The 25981-nt window shown below is 37.0% G+C and overlaps 1 protein-coding gene across 6 annotated transcripts in view; it reads left to right on the top strand.

The window, feature by feature from the left end:
- LOC589631 (MAP kinase-activating death domain protein) overlaps positions 1-24715 on the top strand; it is an 85920-nt gene extending 61205 nt beyond the window's left edge. For 5 of the 6 annotated variants that reach the window (XM_030989152.1, XM_030989154.1, XM_030989153.1 and 2 more), the window contains 10 exons: positions 422-578; positions 2017-2137; positions 2561-2625; positions 3843-3994; positions 4843-4950; positions 5797-5961; positions 6531-6606; positions 7403-7509; positions 17641-17710; positions 18622-24715. In XM_030989152.1, the coding sequence (XP_030845012.1) occupies positions 422-578; positions 2017-2137; positions 2561-2625; positions 3843-3994; positions 4843-4950; positions 5797-5961; positions 6531-6606; positions 7403-7509; positions 17641-17710; positions 18622-18800 (1200 nt within the window). In that variant the 3' untranslated portion in view covers positions 18801-24715. The remainder of the gene's footprint in view (positions 1-421; positions 579-2016; positions 2138-2560; positions 2626-3842; positions 3995-4842; positions 4951-5796; positions 5962-6530; positions 6607-7402; positions 7510-17640; positions 17711-18621) is intronic. The other variant, XR_004064692.1, reaches the window with a different exon arrangement.
- Positions 24716-25981: the final 1266 nt, after the last annotated feature.

Here is a 25981-nt window from a genome sequence, read left to right as displayed (position 1 = left end):
CCAAACAGTTATATAGGGCAGGGAGACCTGAGGGTTACAGTGATTACGTTTGCTTTTTCCCTCCCTGGCACAGGTTTCACCAAATACAAAAGAATTACAGTTGACTCTGCAAAGTTCAAAGTCCCTCAAGTCGTACCAAACTCTGCAAAATGTCTTCTTCCAAAGTCAAATTATGCATAAGTCGAAACTGCAATTTATGTATTTTACGATTGTAATTGTTGCTGTTGTTGTTATTTTGTTGACATTATTATTATCATTATTGTTTTTAATTATCATTATTAATATTATCATTATTCATTATTATTATTATTACCATTATTATTATTATCATTGTTATCATCATCATAATTATTTTCATCATTATTCTTACCATTATCATGTTGCACTATTTTTTTCCATTTCTTTTATGTCTTCTCTCCAGTCATCCATGATCCTGTCCAAACGCAACACACCCGCACGCTGGGCAATGAAGAGTCGTAAGTCAGCCGGCTTCCGTTACCATGGCGGCGACATGATAGCGACCGACTCCGACACTTCAGAGGTCATCCTGAGGCGATATGTCTTTGAAGCTTTTGTCGGTAAGACATCATTTTGGAGTTCAAAAAAGAATATTCAAGTTTAATTTAGATGGAAATAATCAAAGTGAGATTTAAAGGTAAAGACCAGTTATGGTCATGCGATTGCATTGTGAAAGAAACGTTGTGGAATCGATCAGAAAAGGTTGATCATCTAGCATCTAGCATCTGCAAGGTTCTGGAATCATCAAAATGATAAGAAATTTGGCCCGTTCTTCGTAAAGTTACAAGCAATATACACAGAAAGATGTATATGGGACTACCCTATATCTCTCACAGACCATGAGAGAAACAAATTTACCAAATATATGAATTAGTAGGCGGTTTCCCGGCAAATTTTTTATCATCATGTATTAGTCAAAACATATTCTTTCACATGATTGGTAATGAGAGCTTCCATTTCATTTTTTGAAATTGGGGCGTTTCCAATACTGGTCTTTACCTTTAACATTTTTTTTATGTTAGTTTGAATAATATCACGGTAGAGAGAAACCTTTGAAAAGGATAGCTCTTCAAATGCCCTTATAATTGAAATATGACAAGTTCAGACCAAACTTTCATACCACATGTATTTCTCTGAAGCTTTTGTAGTTAAGTTATTAGTCCAATCCAAACTAATATTAATTTGGTTTGAATAATAGAATAAAAGCAGAAGAATACGAGAAACATACGTAAAAGTATGAGGAAAATCCAATAAACACAAAGAAAGTTGTGAATTTTAAAGTTGTAATTGATCAAGCAACTCTGTGGCTCAACTTTCAAGCATGTACATGCTATAGAGTATTTATTTATTAGTATTTTGTTTATAAACAAAATTTAGCTTGAAATCTTTTATTAATTTCATAAACATGTATCCGTAATTATACAAAGGTACATGTACATTTATGTAAAAAATGGTTAAAGGGTAACAGAAACCAGACAAATATAGAGTCTAGGGAGATGTGAGTTGGTCTAGCGGTAATATCTATGTATTCGCCTACAAACTGACTCAGGAGACCCTGGCTTGATACTGAGTCACGTCTTCGGATGGTCATTCAAAAGTCGGTCCCCAGATGTAAATAATCATATTTGATACACATTTATAAAAACCCAGATTATACACATATTAATCTAATCAAGTCTGGCACCTTTAGACATTGGAATACATTTTCTGGTTACATAAAATAAAGGGTTGAGCAGTTTGTGCCCTATTGGCCCGAATCCACAAAGGATGTTTAGATTTAACCCATGGTTTAAACCCTCATTTACATAACCCATGGTTTAAAATAAGCGCAAACTAAGCGCGACACAAGTCAGAGGTCCAATATAGACGCGCGCAAGGCAAGGTACGCTTATTTTGCGCTAATTTTTAAACCATGGGTTATGTAAATGAGGGTTTAAACCATGAGTTAAATCTAAACCTCCTTTGTGAATTCGGGCCAATGTGTTTTCAATCAAACAGTGAAAGACCGGTCGCCATTATGGGACCAGCCATTATTCTGGGAGGATGCCTACTTGGATGCGGTTGCCGCGGAGAGGGATGCAGTCGGGCTGGACCAGGGTCCAGCTGAGATGATACACAGGTGAGATAAAGGAATCAGGTGTGTGTGGGTGTGTGTGTGGGTGTGGGTGATTTGACTTAATTTGAGTTGACTTGATTTTGATATATTCTGAGAGGATGCCTTCTTGGATGCAGTTGTGTTGGACCAGGGCCCAGCTGAGATGATGAACAGGTGAGATAAAGGAAAGGGTGGGTGGGTGTGTGTGTGTCTGTATAAGTATGTCCGTGTGGTGAGATAATAGTTGGGTGAGATAATAGAGTTGGACCATAGTGTCACAACTGTTACACTTCCTACATAAAGCGATACGTCATGGTCTTGTAGATATGTCATCGGACTGCGGATTGCAGGGTTCAGTGGCTCTTACTTTTTGCTCGATATTGGAAGAACCGTTGTGTGATGACTCAATGTTGATAAACTTATTCTTTGGTTGACATTTCTTTTCAGGTATGTCTCGCTAACCCCCGAGGAGAGGAAGAGATTGGAAGAGGATGAGGATAAGCTCTTGTCCGGTACGTATATATCAGGGGAGTGTTTCAGAAAGACTATGATCAACTTTAAGTTGGACTTCACTATGGCAGGCCATTCGTGCCACTAGTTCCTCTAAACATTCATGGCATTGGTTTATCAAGGGACGTACAAATCATGGTCACAAATAGAATTTACCTTTGTTGATAGTTGATTATTGAACTTAATTATCTAAAGATCATAATTGAGAGACCAATGGTGAGAACAACCAGTGGCATGAATGGCCTGCCATAGTTAAGTCCAACTTTAAGTCCATCTTAGTCTTTGTAAAACACTCCCCAGATGTCCTTGATAATGCTCCTTTATTTTGCAATATACAGGCCTGTTAATTACCCTATTTAAATCGGTTTCTCGATTTTTAATTTTTTTTCCTGGTTTTATCCCTATTTTCCCCTTATTTTCTCTATTTCCCCCCATTTTCCCCTATTTTTCTTACTCAAAAAGGGAGAATGTTGTTAGACGCCATTCCCCCCCCCCCCCCGAATCCTCTTCTTCTTTTTTTTTACTGCAGGGGGGAGAAAAAAACCCTATATTTTTGTAGTGCTCACTATCACTCCTGAATATAAATATTGAGTTTTTGGATCCGTTTCACAAAGCCTTTTTTCAATGACAAATGACAATAATCAGTGACAAATCTGCTGATAACCAATCAGAAGCAAGGATTTCAGTAGCTTATAACAAAAACTGGCATTTGTCACTGATGACAAATTTCATGAAATGGGGCCCTGGTTGTGTGATTACATTGTGAAAGAAACCATCTAGAAGCACTTTGTATAAGTGTCATCCAACCTTTATTAGAAGTTCATTTGAGGGGAAGAACGGAATAAGAGAAAAGGAATCGCAAAATTTGAAAGAAATTAGACAAATTGTTTAAAAAACGTAAATATGAGATCACTAAATCAATGCATCTCAAATTGGCAATTGGTCAGTGGATTGTGATGTATTCATGGTCAACCCTCCCATTTGTTGTATACTTAAATCTTAGCAATAGCTGGTTTTCTCCTAAGAAACTTTTACCATGAGGCACTTATCAGATACTCAGAAGGGATTAATTCTTAAAATGGATAAATAATCATAGCATCTCAGCTTAAGCCAGGATTGTTATCATTATTTTCATCATTATTATTATTATTATTATCATTATTATTATGATTATCATCTTCATCATCATCATCATTCTTTTGTTGTTCTTCCTCTTCAGAAATGCTATACAACATGACGGCTTACATGATAGAAATGGAGGTACCCAAGATAGAGGTCAAGCGACGAGTCAGACGTCTGCTTGGAAGGTCACATGTTGGCCTACTTTATAGCCAAGATGTCAACGACCTTTTGGACCAAGTCAATAATTTGGTAAGTGACCAGGTCCCCGTCTTGCAAGTAAACGCAACTATGGGCATAAGAGAAAGGGGATTGCAAACTTGCGATTAATTAATAAGAGGACTTGCGATCGATTGAGATCAATCCTAACTCTTTATAAGATGGCAAATTTGTGAATGAGTGCAGAACTTGCGATCGATTCAGATTGATCCTAACTCTTTATAAGACGGGGGCCCAGGGCTCATATTCACAAACCTTACTGAGGCTAGTTTCCAACTATCTATGTACTTTGGCATATGTAATTAGTTGACAACTAGCTTGGTTTTATGAACATGGGCTCAGGGGCCCTGTCCTTTAAAAAGTTGTGATCGATCTGAATCGATCGCAAATTATGCTCACTACCCCCCTCCCCCCCCCTCCCCACTGAGCAAAATTTTGGTCGGCGCAATTTTCAAATTTCAGCCCCCCCCCCCCCCCCTCGACAAATCCTGGATCAGCCACTGACTCAGGGTATGATTGATCCGGGGAGGGTAATTGTCCTTATACAAAAATTAAAACCTGTTACTGTTACATTTACATGTTAAATTAAAACCCCTTGTGGACCACCCTGCAGTATTGTAGTCATGATTTTGATCTTAAGCCAGCAAGAATTTGTCAGATGAGGAAACGCAACTTAGGTATACTGCATCACATGTGTGAATGAACCCTTAATAGAGACTTCATTTTGCTGTTTTAATGTTACAAGGAAATACCCTGTAAAAATATGGTAAATAACTGTCATCTTGGTAGTATTAAAAGGAATTTGTTTTATTATTATTTATTCGGCAAAACAAAGTGTATACAAAAGAATTACATAGAAGCATTTGTTTCTCTTTATGCAGTATGGCAATGACATTGACCTGAAGCCAGCAGGGAGTCGTCAGATGAGGAAACACAGCTTTGTGGTGCATGCTGGTTCAGATAATAAGGGAGACGTACTCTTCATGGAGGTAACAAATTACGCATAGTTCAATCATGAAATGTGGTCTGACCTTGCCAATAACGATAACTGCATACCTGCCAACCCTTACGAATAATCTGGAATATTCCGATTTTTGGGTGTTTTTGTTTTTGTGTGTGTGCTAAAGCCAAAATAGGCTTCTTCTATCATGTGTTGCGATATGAGAGTTCACATAATGCGTGCCTTGAATGGCTGCAGAATTGAGCAGCGAATTTGTATTAGCTTTTTGTTACATTTTCCCCGCGTTTTGCCACTAAACACTGCCGCTGTAAGTGCAATTTTTAGTTTTCGAAGGCATACAGTGCTAAAAATTCCTAATTCTCATTTTCAAATGTTGGCAGGTATATTAACTGTATTACGAAAAAAGGTGATTCTGTCCAATGTGTCCCATCAGGCAAACGTAGTTCAATTATGAAATCTGGTGTGACCTTGCTAATAACGATATCTGTAATGACAAAGGGTCGATTCTGTCCAATGTGTCCCATAAGGCATACAGTGTACCTCTATTTTCCAATCATTTCATCCAAATTTCGTTCTGGACGCATCTTTTTGTGCAAGTTCATTTCGCTTAGATACCTATTGTGTAATGTTCTTATATTTTGATGACATTTATAAGCAAGTTCCTAAAATATGTAATTTTTTTGTTTAGAGTTTGTTTTGTGAGCATATTTTTCATCTTAAGCAAAAAATCTTCATGCGCTTAGAGACGTCGTAGATGTATTAAGTGTTATATAAAAGCGGAATATTATTATTATTATTATTAATACAGATAAACTTTCATGATAGATGTTAGACTTCTTATAACAGTTGTTTTGCCCTTTGTCTTTTTGATCAGGTGTGCGATGACTGTGTAATAATCAGGTCAGGTAATGGTGCTGTGTGTGATAGGTGCTGGTACGAGAGACTAATTAACATGACCTATTGCCCCAAGACTAAAGTCCTATGTCTGTGGAGGAAGGTCTCAAGTAACACCAAGCTGGACAAATTCTACACCAAGAAGGTCAGTATCACATTCTTATTCATATTGTCTAGAAACCTCGCAAGTCTTCTCATTCTATAATATATCTCAAGTTGGCCACCCAATATTCAAATGATGCACACAAAGTCAAAGAAACTGTAGAGTCTGATACATAATAAACAATGTGCTACAATCAAATTTTTACAAAACAAATAAATTAATGTAAGTTAGCTATTTTTTACTCTATTTTACCATTGATCACAAACTCATTGTAAATAGTCATTTATTGTTTTACTCTTGACACTAAATTTACTTATAACTATTTTTTTAGTTTCTATAATTCATATTGCTATAGATCATGTATTTTAATTCATGTCATATTTATATTTATGTTATATTGACATTGTCATTTTACATTTATATATCTTTTGTTTCAATGTTTTCAATGGTGGTGGATAAATAAATTAAACTTGATTCAATGAGTACAGGATTTCACAATGATTGTATTTAACATCAGAAGGAGCAGCTCAGTTAGCTCAGTCAGTCTTTATGATCCATTATGATTAATTATTGTTGTAATTTTATATTTTTTCCCTTTTTTTCATTTGTAGTGTCGTGAGCTGTATTTCTGTATCAAGGAAAGCATGGAGAAAGCTGCCTCAAGGCAGAAGAATGGCATTACTGCAGGTAAAATAAGTCTCCTGTACTGCCTCGACAGAACCCTGTGGTTTTATTTGCAGTTTCCCCAATTCATTTCTATTGCTGATTAACTTTGTATAATTCCGGTATATTTGTAGACATGTTTCCATTTTTTGTGTGTTCTGTGTTTTCTATATTGTATATAATCTGTATCTTATATGCTTTTTATGGATTTGAATTGAAATAAAACTTGAAACTTGAAATATTTAATTCCAAGCAAGGTGTGAGTGATAACAATAATTTAACTGTTTATTACAAGGTCTCCGACCATATATTTCTATAGAACCAGAGCTAGGCTGTGTGTTTCCCCATTCAGCATAGGCTTATCAAGTTGAAGGTATCCCTATTTAACCCTTTACTAGCTTCAGTCAACTAAATGAACAAGCACCGGACTGCCATAGTCAACTTTTGCCACACATACAGTGTACATGTACAATATACTCCAAACATTGTGGCAGTTCAGGGGTTTGTTCCACAGGGATTAAAGAGTTACCTCTGAGTTAAAGGGTATGAGTTGACACCTGTCTTGCTTTCAAACAGCCAAAATAAGTGTAATCTCGTTACTCGCTTTGCTCGACCTATGGAACAAACGGTGGACTGCCACAGTAAGCTTTTGTCACACATACAGTGTACATGTGTAATTTACTAAAAACAGTATAGTGGACCAGCGTTTCAATCCATGATTAATGGAGTAGATTTCTCCTAATTCCAACAGAAAATATAATGTAGATGAATGAAGGTGTTCATGCTATAAACAAGTATTTATCATCATGTATTTCTCTAGAACCGGAGCTCGGTGGTGAGTTTCCTATTCAAGATGTGAAAACAGGAGAAGGTGGCCTGCTTCAAGTTACCATGGAAGGCGTAGGGCTCAAGTTCCCCCAGTCAAAGGTGAGAGAAATATGGCATAAGGTAGCTTGGCAAAATTGTAGCTGCACGTAAAGGCGCGTCTAGAACGCAAAACTAATTTTTGTTGGTTATTTCACCGAATATACCTGTTTATATTTCAGTTGATGTATGTTCCTTTTCTGAACCGCTGGTTTGAACTATTTGATTCACCAGCTATGAATAATGATATCTAAAATGGATCGAGTACATATATACTTGTATATATTACTTGTTGCTATATCTGGCAAGCCTCCGGCAAGCTGTTGTGTTGTCAAGAGAAATTTTGTTCAAGGGGTTTGCATAAACCTAGTAAACAGGTCTATTGAAAAGTGTAATTTGACATATATATTTTGAGGAATGTTTCTAAAATGAATAAGTAAAGGTAGTATAATTGATAATCACACTTCAAAATATACAATAAATTTTCTAATTTCAACAATAATTTATGTTGTGTTCCTGATGTGTATTTACGCATCACTACATTTTGCTAAGCTCCCTACATGACTGTGTATGGAAGGAGAATGCATTTTTTGAAAGCAAAACTGACTTTAACTTTAAGGTCTTCAAACAAACTTTCTTTCACGAGGGGGCCGGGTTTACATATTTAGGGTCAGTTTGCTAAGCTCCCCTGTCAAAATATATAAATGTAGATAGACACAAGTTAATATTTTGGGGGCCGTTAGTGTCAACCCTTTCTGTTACTCTAGAACTTTGGCTTAAAAGAAATTGTCGTGAGCGAGGGCCAGATTTGTGAAAGATTTATTCTGCAAAATATTGGAAGTTCTTTGAAGATTTCGTTCCCGATTTCGTGAGCTTGATGAGATGAAAATGTGTATTAAAACTAAATCAAAGCGTATTTAAGGGATACAGTATTCCCTTGATCGTACTCCTATCCCTACCACTTGTATTCGTGCAGAGGGTGTGTTTATATTCCTGAACTTGCATGTACACAGCCATAGGTATTGCCAGGGCACTAGGCAGTATATGTGCATCGTATGAAAACACAACCATTGGTTAGTCAATGCTGTCACACCAGAAATTTCTGCGACATGAAACTCAGGCAAAGTGTCAGGATTGGCCAATTTCACAGCAAGAAGCTTTATACGCCAATTGCCAAATTTTGCGCTGTGGCAGTTGAGAAGCAATTATCTTGTGGCTTGAAACATCCCCCAAATTTCGCGAAGGTTTCATGCACGCAAAAGTTCCTCGTTTTTTGGCAGCACTAGTTCAATCATTCCGGGGCGCACTTGCCATGTTTGATGAAGAAGTTACCGTTTAGGAAACAAACATCACCTTCGTGTTTTTAAACACGAAAAAATAGCTAATACTGCACAGTATGCACAATCCTTAGCACACATTGTAAGTACATGTATTAGACCACGATAGATTGTGTGGTCTACAAGCGAAATGCACGTTTTTGTTTCGCAATCATAAAAGATCACCATCACTTCATATCGTCTGTTTCAGAGCCATAAGGCATTTAACTGTGTGTTAAAGTATATGGCCCAAATTCACAAAGGAGGTTTGTCGACAAACCTTGGTTTTCGTACGTCATATGACGCGTTTTACGCGTTTGTTACAAACCTGGTTTGTAAAGAACAAAAGAAGGTTTGAGCTCAAACCTTGCTTTGTGAATTCAGGCCTATGAGTTTTGACCCTTCTGGCTCCAAGCAGAGGACATATGTATATACTCATTTTTGTGGTGATAAGTGCTAGCCACTAGGAAGCCTCCTTTTTTTCTACCGTCAAAAGAAAAATAAAGCTTATTTTAATAGGGTGTAAAGACTTTTGACAGTCATTTTAGTAAAATATTTGTCAAATTGGAGAGGGTGGGTGGGGGGGGGGGGGGTTCGCTTAATTGAAATTATCTCTTGCCCCTGATTTTTTTAACCCTTCTCCACGTTGTAATCATCTTATTCTGTTGTGTCATGTATGATGCCAATTTTTTTTTAGGGATTAATGCACTGTTTTTTATGATGGAACATCATCATTAGAAAGAAGATTATCGTTACGGGTATAAATGTTATAATTTATCTCATTTGGCATCTGTATCACTATTAGATTTAGTTACAACGAGACGGAAGATCCGATGTGCAAGAATTGATCTTTGAAAAATTTAGTCTGATGTTATCAACAGTTTCCCAATTTCTTTTTACAATGATTTTGTCATCTCTTTTTGATGACATTTGTAAGGAGGGTTGTGTCGATCTGACAATGAGAAACAAAACATTCATTTTGATGCATGTACATGTATAGTATTAAGGCATGATGCAGTAGACTTAAGTTTCCAGGCTTTCCTTTGATTATCTATGTGTCACATTGTCGTCTGGGTTTGTGTCATGCCACACAAGCTGCTTGCCGTGTCATTTGTGAATGGTCCTCTAAGGTCTGAGAAAAGAGACTAGTTAGTCTAGGGCTCAGTTAGGCTGTTACCTGTGTTTGGTATGGTGGCTGACAAGAGAAAATCATTTTTGTAGCAGCTGTTCAAGCCTTGAGAAAGTAGTAAATGTCAGTGCTGCTCAAACTGGATAATAAATTATATGGATTAACAAAATTATTTTCGTGCAAAAGCGCAAAGAAATGCATTTTCAAATTGTGAAAGGTATTGTGTGCCCAGTTTCATCATCAATCTTTGATATTGATCTCACAATTAGATGTTTTTAAGTTGATACAACTAACTTGTAACTGGGTTGCAATTTAGGGCTAAAAACAGAGGCGTAGAGCGAGAGAATGAATTGAAAATTGCCATTCGGGTAGAAGCGAGCTCGACATATATTTTGGGGTAGCTTCGCATGGTTTGAAACAGCTACATGTAGGAAAAAAAATGAAAACGCAAAAAACAAGATCTCAAAACAACGGAAGTGAAGTCCCTCCAAGGTTGTGTGACATGACAAGCCTATTTTCCTAACCCTCTCGTTCATTCCTTCCTTCATTTTTACCCCCTTTGATGCATACAAATGAAGGAGTCTGAGGTAGGATTCGATGGCTGTATATTCCTTTTTTTGATACACTGTATACTGTGTCGTGTTGACCCTTCGCGCCTCCAGTCAGTACTACCCCACGTTGTATATTAAAACCTAGTTTGATATATTTGGTTTTCTTCCAACCTCTCGTTATATTTTACCAAACACTTGCCCAGACCCTAGTTGGACCAGACACAAGCTTTCCTATCCATGTTGTGTCTTGCTTTCTGTGTGCACCGCTTAGGTTTGTGAAAATTGTGATCAGCCAAGCAAATGAGCACACACCTCTGCCCATCAGTGTTTTAATTATTATGTATTCATTTGTATTCCTTTTGTTGTTGTTGCAGTACTGTGTACATGTAGAATGATAATGATAATAATAGTCACATTTGTATAGCGCTTAATACTCCGTTTCTAAGTGCTTTACTTTGAAATTGTTTTTATTACCCTGGTATTTGGATTCAGTTGCTATTAATCCTCACATGATAGTGCACACGCTCTGCTCCTTGGGGAGTATTCCGGCCAGGCGCCATTTTACAACCGCTCACACCCCAATCCATCTTCATTAACATTCCCATTCTAAGATCGACTTTAAGTTGGACTTAACTATGACAGGTCGTTTATGCCACTGTTTGCTCTCACCACTATGATCTTTAGATAACACTTTTTCCTTAATGAATTATCCAAAAATGTAAATTCTGTTGATTTGTGACAGTGATTTGTACGTCCTTTGAGACAGCTATATGAGAGACCAATGCAAACAGTGGCATGAAGGGCCTGCCATAGTTAAGTTCAACTTAAAGTCGATCTAAGTCTTTCTGAAACGCTCCCAGTTCCCATTAAACACCTGGGTGAAGAGTGGCAAATGTATGTTAATGTCTTGCCAACTTACATAAGTGTTGCAACGGGATTTGAACCCCTAAACCATGTGGTCCACAAAACCCACGATACCTCTATGATAATAAGATATAATTAAAGATATTCCTCCTCTTTTGTTCACTCACTCACAGTTGTAGGAAACATTAGTTGTATTCCAGATTTTAAGAGGAAGCAAGAAATATGAGTGACTGAAATGTCAAACATCTCTGACTAAAGGCTTTTACCCTTGATTTGCTTAACTGCCGTAGTAGTTAAAGGTCACATATAGTTTTGGGATGCCCTAGCTCAAATAGCAGTGATCACATTTCTTTGATTCTTTGATTGATGACAGGATATGAGCATAATTGCCTGCTGTGAAGTTTTTTCTTCCTACTCAAGTGAAATACGAAACAGAGATGGAAGGTTACAAATAATTTAGATACCAGTACATTGTACATATCCCGGATCTAAATTCCAACAGCAACATTCAGCATTATATATGTGTTGTGCATTTTAAACCTATGAAGACTGTGAATGCGCTACAGTGTACACACGCACTATCTCTGGGTGAATCGCTGAGATTGGGGTGAAAGGGTTTTAGCATAGGGTAGATTGTGTAGAGTATACCGTGTGAGTCAAAAAAAAAGTTTACACCTAGAAAATTGCTTATTATTTTAAACATCATCTATGAACAGTAAATTATTATACATCTTATTAGGAAATAGTGTTTTATCCCAAATCATTTGGTATCATTTTTGTGTGGTATGTGTTCACACTTGGATGAACAGGAGGCGAGAGTGCAAAATCAACTTGTACCAGGACACCAACCTGTGTGCCATCCACGCCAAGAGGGTTACCGTCATGCCCAAATCATTCAGCTTTTTATTCACATCCCACTTGAAAGTGAACCCCTGCACGGGATGAGCGCGTCTTTTTCTGGGTGCGGGTAGTAGAAAGTAACAAAGATAACAATATTTATAAACATATGCATGATATACATTTAACATGAGCAAAAAATCATATGGCATTAAATTGAGAAGGAAAAAAAATCAGAACTGAAGAAATATAAAATGTAGTATGAGGGCCACTCCAACAATAAAATTGTTATTCAGAAATTCCAGTTGAACAGAGAAAAACGGTCCACGCTCTGAACAAAATGAGTCCGCCTTCAAAAAGACAATTTACTGTCTAGATGTTTAATACTATATTTGGAAAGCCATTTATACACATAATTCAGCCATCTTGGTTCCAGTTGGTCACAGCATGGTGTAAATTCATTTGTTCTGTGCTTGGCCCATAAACCATATTCGTCATATAATATTGGTCTCCAACTAGTAACAGGTTAGCCAAACTCTTTATATATCATGTTTAAAACTGAATTATTCATACCCCTTGTAAATTTAATAGGCCCCATTATCAAGAAACCTAAATCAGGACAAATTATTTTTTAAATACTTGATAAATTACGAAACCTGAAAAGGGTATGAATAATTTAGTTTTTAACGATAGATGGCTCAGCTTATTTGACTTGAATAGCGCCATCTGGTGGTCTTCTATTACACGTACATGAACCTTCATTGGCCTGTATGTGAGTAAAGTTGAGTTCAGGGGGGTGTTTCACAAAGATCCTAAGTTGAACTTATCTCTAAGTTGGACTTAAAAGTTATGGACAGCCATTGGAGCCTTAAAATGAAATATATTCAAAAGCAGAAATTCAAATATTTTAGACTTTTTATAAATTCCACATCAGGAACATGAAATCACCTTGGTGATAGAAAATATGAATGATTTGAATCAACATTTTATGCCTTTTAAAATAATTTTTACAAAACATTTTCAAAGATGCTAATGGCTTTCCATAATTGTTAAGTCCAACTTAGTGTTAAGTTTTACTTAGGATCTTTGTGAAACACCCCCTGGTCATGTGATTGTACATTGTGAAAGAAACTATTAAAGGGAATGCCAGTCAGTGTCCATGTGCAGTATGTCATAATACACAGATACCAGACTTGATGGAAACACAATTAATGGGAGTACAAGTCTCGCACACAGTAAACCCATGAAATCCCGTCAAGGAATACCCCAGCATGTCCACACACAAAACAATTTATCCGGAAACTCTATAACGAAACGTCGTATAAAGAATCATTGTGTAAATTTCAGAGTGTCCACACACAAGAAACGTCGTATAAATAATCATCGTATAAATTCCAGGATGTCCACACACAGAAAAAAGTAATCCTGAAACTCTACAGCGAAATGTCGTATAGGTGCGCAGTTTGCTACTGCGGTCATGAAATGGAAGCGGAAATGAGAGGTCTGGTCTCCTTTTACTCGAGGTCATGTTAAGCCCCGCCCAGTTAGTTACAATAGTTACAATACTTACATCCACACACAACACCTTCAGTGATTAGGCGTGATTCTTTATTGAGTTCTAGTTCGAAACGATGCCCCAACCTGCGTTTCGTTATACGACGTATAGTTAGTGAGCGTCCACACACACAATTTCATCGTAAAACTATCGCGAAACTGTATCACTATCCCGAAACAGTATAGCTAATCACGCCTAATCACGGAAAATGTTGTGTGTGGACAGGGGGTTAGAGATAGAGTCTTCTGGGTGAGGGAATGTAAGATAATGACTTTTCCATATGGAGCAATTGCTGGAAATGCAGAGCAGTACATTAAAGGGATCTGGTAACTTTGTCTTAGATCCTTTAGAAATAATCCTTGATTTAGCTCATGCTGCAATGATAATTATAAACCTTTAGGTCAGTCAGGAACTCCATGATTTTTGCAAGCCGATCGCCTGTCTGATTATCAAGATATAATGATTGGAATTACAAATTTTGAAAACCGTTCGCTGAACGGTTTTCATAACACTACAGTCTATTGGGGAAAACGAGTATGGTAAAACCGGTCACTCAAAGTTTTTACTTTTTTGAGGCACTTCTTGATCATTTTGAAGCGCGATTTTTTTTAAGGCTTCAATATTACATCATATCACAGACATTGGTAACATGTAGGACCGTGTATCTCAGATTTAACATTGTTAAACGATCCCTTTAAGGCCTGTTGGTCATGAAACTAAAGGCTAATCCTGGTGATTGACAACACCTGTGATTGGTTGGGTAAACACCCAAATGGTGTCAAATTCCCCATGAGAGCCCACTACCCTGCGTCTTTTAGAAGCAATTTCAAAAAATTGATGAAATAGTTTCTAAAATACTAAGGGGTTAGGGGTGATCAAAATGAAAATAAACTGTCCAAATCTTGCTACGATTCACCAGGACTGCAAACAGAAGTAGGACCCCCCCCCCCCCCAAAAAAAAAAAAAAAAGGCATCAAAGTTTTGTGCATCCATGTTTCAAATCTGACGGCATTTGAAGAGATGTAATTTTCAAGATTCAGGAGATTATAATATATGATATTCTCCCAAACTAACACAAAAATAATAAGAGAGTCCATAAATTATTTTCCCATCCTTTGAACTTCACCATCTCTTGCATATCACATTGCTGATCCTTTTGGAGTCGTATATACAGTTCACAACTTAGTTGTTCATACCCCTTGCAAATTTGATGATTTTTTTTGTTTCCGTAACTCAAGAATAAAATACAGACCTTTGTTGAACACTTGCAGATGTAAGCTTTATATGTCGCATTCCTAAGAAAAGTAAGACAATTTCATTTTCGACATACTTATAATGTTACAAAACTTGGTAAGGGTATGAATAATTTAGTTGTTAACTACATATACATATACATGACATCACTTCCTTTAACTCAAATGTACAATATGATTTGTGATATATGCAAGGACCCCCATGCCATTTACGGTTTCACTGAAGATTATATTTTACTGATCTCCCTGGATGTCTAGTTTGATACCTAATATTTTATTTTTATGTTCATCTCTTATTGTTTTGTACATATTCTATGATTGTCATGATAATTTTCTTTGTATACATTTGGTATACATTTACCGACTGAGCCAACTCGCCTCTTCTTGTAAACACTTTTAAACATTAAACTTCAAAGTAATTCAATCCAATCCCAATCGATTGACAGATTGGATTGCTGTATAAACAATTATGAAGTGCATGTTTTTACAAAGCCACAACACACAATGCCAATGTTGTGCTGCTTTTGTGTTGAAAACACATTTGATTGAATGAGCTTGTAAGTTAATCTGCAAATGTCATCAGTTGGCTGTATATCCTGTTAATGTATTTTTTATTAGATATTAATGACTATTCATGTGACTGAAACCAATGACACTATACCAGTGAAATAAAACTACTCTCGTTAACGAACGTTTTAAAGAGAATTAATGTTGAGTTCTGGTACAGATGAAAAATGATATGTAATTGTATGATTGGTATATACCGTTACGTTAGTTTTGAAGAACATTGCAGAACTGATCCATGAAAATGGTCGCTCTTTTTATGCCCTTATGGTGAAAATATTTCAAGAAAGAGCTGAAAACTTTGGACCAACTTTCATGCCACATGTATGTGTGTGTGTGGTGCAGTCCCATCCATTCCTTTATGTATGTAGTGCACTTGATTTTAAGCAAGATGAATCCATTTTTTCTTATTTTGAAGTATACATAAATATTAGAACGGAGCTGAATATAGCTGTACAATTGATAACAAACAACAATTAATAAGGAGACACCGCAAGCCTTAATTTACAGCTACAAATATAGTGGCATTAGCATTTTGTTCAGTTTGTAATCAAATGACCAGTACTCATCTGAACTTGACATAATTATACATGTAACTCTTGCCCTGCCATGGTAAGAAAAGCTAACCCAAGAATTTTGAGTTTTGACAAATATTTGTGTGTAGTTTTTTTGCCCAAAATAGGGACTTTATTTGTAAAGTTTATTCCTATTAGGGATTTTTATGCCAACTTTCTTTGCCTTTGCTTTCAAGAGAAAATCCCCTCCGTCTTTTGTTTATCTTTTATTTTGTATTTTGTCTCAAAGTATATGTTGTGAATTTTTGTGTAAGGTTATGTACCTGTGAATGTAAAATTTGTGGACCTTTTTGTGTATGACTTAAACCTCTTTTTATGAGTCCAGTGTAAATGTAATTGTTTGTGTTTTTACTTCTTTTTCCTTCAAAGGCCTTAATTGATAGAAAGTATCAGAAAACAAAAGCATCATTTGTTCGCTTCATCCTCATTAATTTCAATATTTTGAGTCTCCCTGTTGCGTTTTTATGTTTGAGTATGAAGTAATGCAATCGGATGTATACCATTATCTGTTGTCCAGTAGTATATTACGTAGGTGGAATCTTTGAACCAATTTTTCTATTCTTAGAGCTTTTTGGGTATTCATCATACATGTATATACGATACGTAAGAGATTTTGTCTTGTTTAGTTAAACAGAGCTAAATCGTATGCCAATTAGGCTTCTCTTTTGTGCGCTTTGTCTTTTGCTGTATATTGTTTCAATTAGAACAGATGATTTCCCTTTTTTGCCCCCGTTTCTCTTGTATTCTTTATTTCTTGTTATCACCCCAAGTCTATCAATGTACGTGTAATTATAATACATTGTGAATAAATATAATGTGGCACAGCAACCACATGACCACAATCAATACAATGTACATCATACTAGTAGTTCCAGGAGATACACATATCAGCCGTATAGGCGGCAGTGCATATCATGGAACGCAATGCAGTTCAAAACGACACTCACTTGCGAAATAATCATAGAAACATTCTTGAGAAAATGTTGCAAATGAAAGATGTCTTAATATCTTGTTTATAGACTGGTTTGACTGTATATTGTGTCCCTCTAGGGAGTAATGTGTTTTACCTGTAGAACCTGTCTAGAAAGGCCACCGATCTATAATGGTCACCTATATATGTCCATTGTTATGTTCCTCGCAGAAAGATATATATGAGTTGCACCAGTGGAACCTGACTAGTAGTGCTACCTGTCTATAATGGTTACCTATATGTGTATTGTGTCCTCTCCTAAGTAATATACACTGTACCTGTAGAACCTCTCTAGAAAGGCCACCTGTCTACAGTGGCCACTTTTTCTGTTCCACTTGGATGGCCTGTAGAGATTGCTCTGACTGTGTATTGTGTCCCTCCAGGAATGTGTTGTACCTCTAGAACCTGTGTAGAAAGGCCACCTCTCTACATGCAGCCACTCTCCCCCATGGATGGCCTTAATAAACAGGTTTCACTGTCCATGTACATGTTCATCAGCATCCTCACAAAGCAGGAAACATTGATGTCAAGTTTGTCTTTGTATAATTTTTGTTGTAATATATTTTATTTTGTCTTGTAGGCATTCATCGAACTGAAGGACATCAAAGAATATAAGACCAAAAAGGACATTTTCATGCTTGTAGAATGCAGTAAGTATATCTTGATTCTCCAGGGCTAGTATTCAATTAAGTTCTTATGTCAGTAATATGAGTATTTTACTCAGTTTCGGCTAAAAATAAAATACTTAGCAAACTTTGTTATACATTTGATGCTTTTGGCTATTAAAGTATATTACCCTAAATTTGAAGGGATCGTTTAACAAATATGTTAAATCTGAGATGCACGGCCCAAAATAGGGCTTCAAACTGATCAAGAAGTGCCTCAAAAAAGTAAAAACCTTTGAGTGACCTGTTTTACCATACTCGTTTTCCCCAATAGACTGTAGTGTTATGAAAACCGTTTGGCAAACGCAAAATTTGATCTCTATTTTTAATCATAATTATTTTGATAATCAGACAGGCGATCGGCTTGTAAAAGTCATGGGGTTTCTGACTGACCTTAAGGTTTATAATTATCATTGCAACATGAGCTAAATCAAGGACATTTTTAAAGGATCTAAGACAAAGTTACCGTATCCCTTTAAGGTAGCTCATTAGCATACTTATGTCAACTAATCAGAAGGCTATAAACAGACCGATACTTATTCCTTCAATTTCGAAAAAGGATGAGAACTAGCTTTCAAGTTTGACCAAACACTCATGCCATATGTGTGTAGTCCCATATACCCATGATAAATTTCCAGTCAAGTTAATGGTGTTACATGTATTTAAATGTGCATCTCAATTGCTTTCCTTTCATGAGATGAATAAATGTATGAATATGAGAGAAAGCTTTGCTCTCTTGAGTTGATGTAATCAAAGTGTACATGGTCCGTAAGCACCCTGTCCTTGGTGAATCTGTCTCGTCGTTCCACAGCAGAAGAACGCCGTCTGTCACAGGTTCTCTTGAGCTATGTACGAGGCCTTTAGTAACATTTTCCCTTGTGCTATCTGTCCCTTAGATCCACAGCAGAAGAATGCCATCCGTCACAAGTTCCGCTCAGCCATGGCCCATGATATCGGTTACGCCATGCTCTGCGTCTTCTCCTACCTGGCTGCAGCTAAGAACTCTGAAACGATCAGCCGAAAGGAAATGGAAGCTCGGATGGCAGGACGCAAACGAGAATTCATGTCTAGTTAAAGAGGACAAACTAAATCCATCCTTAAAATCAAGCACATCAATTGGTCTGTCTAGTACTGAGGATATTCCCTTTGTTGTCTGGTCTGCATTACGGCCGAAGATTAAGGCGATCTGTTGCCCAACAGCCTGTTGGTAACCCCTCAGTCTGCCTGCAAGCAAGGAAACACTCGGGCTGAAGATACACGATGCATGGACTACTACTAAATACAGAGTAATAACCCTGGGTGTTCAGCCAATGTGTATAGCAGGCTCATATCTTTTATGTGAAAGGTCAATCTGGACAAGGTCTACAATTTGGTCCGATCTGGAAGAGGTCTACAATATGGTCCGAATCTGGAAGAGGTCTACAATATACACTGTAGTCCGAATTTGGAAGAGGTCTACAATATGGTCCGAATCTGGAAAAGGTCTACAATATGGTCTGAATCTGGAAGAGGTCTACAATATGGTCCGAATCTGGAAAAGGTTTACAATATGGTCTGAATCTGGAAGAGGTCTACAATCTGGTCTAAATCTGGAAGAGGTCTACAATATGGTCTGAATCTGGAAAAGGTCTACAATATGGTCTGAATCTTGAAGAGGTCTACAATTTAGTCCAAAATGTGGAAGAGGTCTACAATATGGTCCAAATCCGGAAGAGGTCTGAAATATTGGTCCCAGGCGTAAATATTCTAGCTTGATGGACATACAAGGGAAGTATGTAAATACTGTAAAAACCTCTGAACAGAACAAGAATATAAGCTTGCCAGAATTCTAGTAAACCCATGTACGGTACTTGTAGTTGCCAATTTACAAGCACCCTTGCCAGAATTCTAGTAAACCCATGTACGGTACTTGTAGTTGCCAATTAACAAGCACCCTTGCCAGAATTCTAGTAAACCCATGTACGGTACTTGTAGTTGCCAATTTACAAACACCCTTGCCAGAATTCTAGTAAACCCATGTACAGTACTTGTAGTTGCCAATTAACAAGCACCAGCAGAAGGTCTTCTTGCTCATTTTCCTTGATACTTCAGTCACACCGCCAAAGTTTTGAGCCAATTTCGCCCGGGCACCAAGCGGCGGCTGCCCGGGCACTGCTTTTTTTGCCGGGCAAAGGCCGCCCTCACTGACCTAATCGAGCATTTGCCGTCGTGCGATTTAGGTAAAACGTTAAAGCCGCTAGGTCAAAGGCTGCCGAGTAGTCGGCGCCCGCTTCCTGGTCGTCTCTGAGAGATCAGTCGGTCACTGGGCGGCGAGTCCAAAATCGGTCGGCAGCCTTTGACCTTGCGGCTTCAATTTTTGACCTATATTGCTCGACGGCAAACGCTCCATTAGGTCGGTGCCCGGGCAGCAAAAGCCCGGGCACCGACTGTATTCGGTGCCCCGTCGATCACCGGCTGGGCCTCTACAGCCTGCTTGACTTCTCAAAAAATCATTCGGCGATGCCTAAATTCCAGCGGCGACCGAGCAGGCTACTATTCGGTCGGTCGACGCTCTGACTTGTGACCATAGCTTTAGGTGGTTTGTAGTTATGCTGATCGAATATGGTTCAATTCAGCAAATAAGAATAGTAGTTCTGCCGTTATTCATGTTATGCATATTTCTAATCAATACTTCTATAATTGGATATTCTAATACTTGACACAAGATGCTTTTTACACTGATCCATGGTGATATCTGTAGGGTCCATCCGCCCCTGGTGTTTTTGCAAATACTAAAAATAAATTGTGTAGGGGTAGCCTCTTCATACTATTATTCTCCCCTAGAAATTTCGATGCCGAAAACTTTAAAAAATCTAATCCAATATATGTCTGGAATCAGCCACCATTGAGCCATTATTCTATTTATGTATGTATTGATGTAATTATGTTATTTCTTCATTTAATTTATGTTTTCTAATTTCAAGAAACATAATGTCCAACAAGAGTCAACAATGGAATACACAAATAATGAACATCAAGAGAACAGAAATAAAATAGGAGGGCTGTCCTCATTATCATTCAAAAATTGCCCCATTTAAAGTTGAGTATGTAATTTATATTTGCTTGCCTAAACCCTTTCGTGACTAGAATGTTTTGAAGGCTCAAGTGATCACATTTTCTTCTTCAAATTGGCAATAATAGTATTTTTCCCTTTACTGCTACATTCCTCTAATAAAATGTTGGTCTTAAATGTCTCTAAATATAAAAAACAAATGGATTGTGAAATTTGCCAAAAGATTGCAGATTGCTGATTTTGACTAAAAACCCCGGCCCCGTAACACAAAAGTCGCAATCAATCACCATTGAATAATGGCCAATCAAGATCATTGTTGCATGCGCATGCTGTTCAGAATACTGCCCATTAACCAATCGGAATGATTGTTTCAAATTTACAATTGATTGCAAACCTTTATGTAACAGGGTCCTGTGACCTTGGACCTGTCAGCACGTTGCCAATTTCCATAAGGCTCACATTCCAGCTCATCATAGCTTAGTTGGGGAATGTGGCTTCCCAATTTTGCATGATTGTTTAGTGTTGATTCAGGGAATAGGTTAGAAGGTCCACCTTGGACCACTCCAGTAGAGCAACAGCCCTCGAGACCGACAGCCCCTAGAGACCCACACCTCTCAAGATTTACATTGTCTTTCTGATAATTGATGAACCCTCAAAAAGGGTGTTAAAAAGCCCACAAGACCGCCATGCTGGTCTGGCTGTCGGTCTTTGGGGCCTTCTGGCATTTTATCAGAAGGCTTACAATATCAACAAAGTCTTATTGGCTGTCAGTCTCTTGGCTGGTCGGTTTCATGGACTGTTTGGTCTCGTGGGCCATTGGGTCGATGGGTTGTTAGTTTGGTGGACTGCTGGTCTCATGGACTGTTGGGTCTCGTGAGCTGTAGCAGCCTAGTTTCATTACATTTCATTCTTATGTATTCAAAAGAAAGTGCAATAAAAAAGCATTCATTTAGACTTCGGTACTGTTTTATTTATGACCAAAGGGCATAAACATTGCTGCGGATAAGCTATCCATGTATTATTTTTACAACACATGGGACAAGTACTAAACATAAATTAACATTCCTTGATCAATCTTGTTGGTCTTGTATTCCAACTATTTATTCCAACGACATCTATTTATTCCTGGAGTACTTCGAGTGTTATATACACTATTTATCTTTAAAAAATTGTATAATAGGTGCTTTTTGTATTCCTGTCAAATATAGCTCCTTTGAAATAAAGTGGTCCAGAATTTCCTTCAAAATTCATTTTGACAAAGGTAAAGGGTTATGCGATTGGCTATTTAAAATCTAGTATACTCATAGGCTTAATACAGGAGCTGCCTTGTTCTTGTAGGCAACAAGTTAAATGCTAGATTTTGTAGAGCGCCAATATCTAGCTGCTTTGTCAAAGTACCTGATGAGCTTGAAAAACTGCTGCATATGCTGTTCATGATTAACCTGGGAAAGATGGGGGTAGTGGCCAGTGGTATGCAATGTGTGTGTGTGGAATACCAGTAAGCCGGGGTAATAATATGATTGCAGGACTCTCAGAGAACAGTATTAATACTGATGAGGTTACTCTGGGTAAACAAGACACACTGTGATTGTTATTAGGATGTAATTATTATCATTATCATTATTATTCATATTATTATTCATATTATCATCATGAATTATTATTGTTTATGTAGATGTAAGTATAAGCTGAGATATACGTGTACTTTACTCTGTTAACTTTAATATAAATACACGTAGCTTGTACAGACTTTAGACAAATGTGTACAAAAAAGAGAGTGGTTGACTGGTGGTCATATCTTTTTATATGGTCTTCTACAAAGTGTGCTAGCAATATATCAAAGAAGTGATCTCTACATGTCTTTGTTTCTTTGTAGTGCATACATGTACACCCATGCTCCAAGTGATGCATAGGGCTCAGTAGTATAGTATATGAATGTAGTAGTGTATAATGGGAAATTATTAGTATAGTCTGAATATATAACTAGTGTGTAAATTATGGTTTAGTCCAAGTATTCTAATAATATTTTATTTCTTATATTTCGTCATGGAAAGACAGTGTTCATGTGAACCATATTATGGTAAATAGTACTGGCCAGAAAAGATTTCCTTTCCATGAGATAGAAGTTGTATTGTATGCTATTTTTGTACTACCTTTTGGGAAGAAATATATGTAGGATTTTGTTAAACTCATAGCAATTGTTATGTTATATTTCAGTAAAGGTTTATCTTTGTCTTTTGGAAAACTCAAGTCCATTTCTGTTGCAGAACATTGTGCTGTTTTGTGAGCGATTTTAATCGATATTAATCATTGAAGTCTCTAAATCGGCAAAGCGGAGTGAAAGTCATTATCACTGTTTTTCGTGTACAAATTGGCAATATCTTGATGAAGTAATTTCATTCACACTGTTCTATCTAATACACAATTATTATCATTATTCTTTTTTTAATTTGAAAGTGTGGAAGACACAACTAATTGTTGCCAATTTGAGTAGAAACGGCTAAGGATCTTTACAAAATCAAACTGCTACAATTCTGTAATGCTGATATACTGAAAAGTTAATGAAATGAAGAATGTATATATGTACAACAATGTTCAGGTCATTGATATGCAGTATACTTTCAGTGGCAATTATGTTTTGTTTTATTTTGTACGCGTTGATCCATTGCAATGCATGAATGCCCGATTTGCGTTTTCTATCATTTATTTATATTATATAGGATCCATTTTGCTGGAACAGTTGTACTTGCTTTGGATCAGGAAGTAATTTCATGTATGTGTATATTTCATTGTGTGGGAGGGGATATAAAGTATATATATATCATACAGTGGCAATAGATTGTTGTGATACTAATTGTAGCTATTAATTATGTTTACATGTACAGTACATGTATGTCATATTCATCATGACCGTTTAGATGACCAAGTATTCTCTTTCATGAATGATGATTTGTTCAGCAGAATTGTAGTAAAAAAAAAATAAGGCTTTTGATTTGGTTCAAGTTCTTGTTATTCATGTGATCCTTAGAAATTGACCAGAGTGGTGTCATAATTAAGGACCCATTGGACTCTTCTGATTTCATTATGCACATGTAGGAGCTTGTACCGGGTATGGACATTTATGCAAATCTTGTCCTTTTTCAGTCCTATGTAGCCCTACATCCTTAATTTAGATACATGCAACTATTTAAGACATATTACCATGAAGACATGTCGATAGTAAAATTTACTATTAACCTTTGTGAAAATAGCGTCTGTGATGTAGAATTATAGATGCATGCTTAGCAAGATGCTTTTGAGGATCAAATCTTTGATTTAACCGAAAGAATGAATTCTCCCGTCCACAATGTTTTGTTGTTCTTATAATGCATGCTGAGGTATGTCCGATTTGTATAAGTCGATTTAAGCCCTATTTGGAAGCAGCAATGACGTATTGTAGCTCCAGAATGATAAAACTCTTGCCCATATAGCTCTTTAAAGCGATACTGAACTAATGAACTTTCTGCCCTAGCGTACTATTGCAACGCGCCATCTCATAGTCAACTTTCCAACAGTGCATATAACCCAATACATAATGCCCCCCCCCCTTCGCCTGACTCGCTGTGAGAACCAACAGCAAACCAGCAAGTAGAGGGACCATACTGCCACAGCTGACCTGAGATGGCCGGCCCTAGAGGGGGACGATTAATAGTACTTCTAGTACAGTAGGGCTTTAAGTGGCATAACATTAGTTGGTAGTTATACAATGTATAAACTTGCAGAGAAGGAAGGATTAGGAAACAGGAATCTGATTCCTGCTAAAACTTGTGAGTGAACAATAAAGCAGTGTATGCTATGTGGAGTTTTGGAGCAATTATGTCTTAAAACAGTATAAGATTTTATTTATGTCATGATGAACTATTGGTGTAATAAAGAACATAGACTATCTCATAATGATATTTCATGGTCTACACAATGACTGATTATTTCTTCATCTGTGGAGTTTATGTATTGGTGGTGGAGGTGATATGATATTGTCGACTGTACTGTAGGGAGATTCACAACTTCCTTAAAGAGACTAATTGGTAACATTGTTTAGATGAGAGAAAACGGTGCTCAGGTAGTGACTTCATTGTAAGATGTACAATTAAAGATAATCTGAAATTTTGAGTGAAAACTTTAAGAAAAACTGATCTGATCGATTCCATAGTTCTCCCAACTATATTATTACAATTTAATTACATTTTAGGTGAATGTAAATCGTCACGAAGCAATGCATTGACTCTATATACCATTCCAGATATTTAAGTGTTGAAAGATGTCTTAAAGCCTGTTTTATGTCTTTTTTACATGGAAAAACGGTTAGGAAAATTCAAAAGTGGTTAGGAGAATTGGTGTCGCACAGTGATGCCTTTAAAGAGAAGGTTCATTGATTTAAAAAACTAACTTTAATGTCGTTATTGCAAAGGTGACACTTTGATTGGCCAAGGTTATCAAAAGCCAATGCTTGGAAACATTTGAAGTAATGATTATTAACAATTACAAAACGCTTAGATACAGCCCTGACATAGCACCTGAAAAGCTCTCCGGTCGCTGCTGAGATATGACGTCACATGTTGAACATGATGTGCACAAGCAGACGATGTCCCATGACATCTCACACAATTTTAGTGCCTGTTTTGTCATATTTTCTTCACTAATTTCTCTTACTTCAATGCCCTCTTACTTCAATGCCCTCAGGCGAAATTTTTAAACTATTGCCTCACTCTAAACCCTGTGCATGGTATTATTTTGATGAAAAATGCAAGGATTAACAAAAAAAGGAATCCGTCGCTTGTAAACAAAATAAGACGCCATTGTATTTTCAGCTGCACACACCGCAGCATGTTCGGCGTTTCAAGAGGGAACAAATGACGTCCATGCTATCATTCCGGAGGTTTTTTAATTTGAAAGTGTGGTTTCTTTGATTGTTCATTAACTCCTATCCTGTGTATTTACAAACAAAAGAATTTAGTTATCAGAATGGGGGTCATATCCCTTTTTGAATGGTGTAAGATTCCATCACATTTATTTAGACTAAACTCATTATAATTTGAGAAATAAAAGCATTGCAATTATGTTCATTCTTTATGGGATGTCGTCTGCTTGGGCAGGGTTGGTTCATATTGTGACGGCATTAAAACATCGTTATTTTCTGGCGAATCTCTCGCATATCCCAGATGCTA

Source organism: Strongylocentrotus purpuratus, unplaced genomic scaffold (assembly GCF_000002235.5).
Source record: "Strongylocentrotus purpuratus isolate Spur 01 unplaced genomic scaffold, Spur_5.0 spur5_scaffold_18, whole genome shotgun sequence".
NCBI classification, from domain to species: Eukaryota; Metazoa; Echinodermata; class Echinoidea; order Camarodonta; family Strongylocentrotidae; genus Strongylocentrotus; species Strongylocentrotus purpuratus.
Note: the sequence above shows the minus strand (reverse complement) of the source record. Positions and strands in the feature narration are given on the sequence as shown.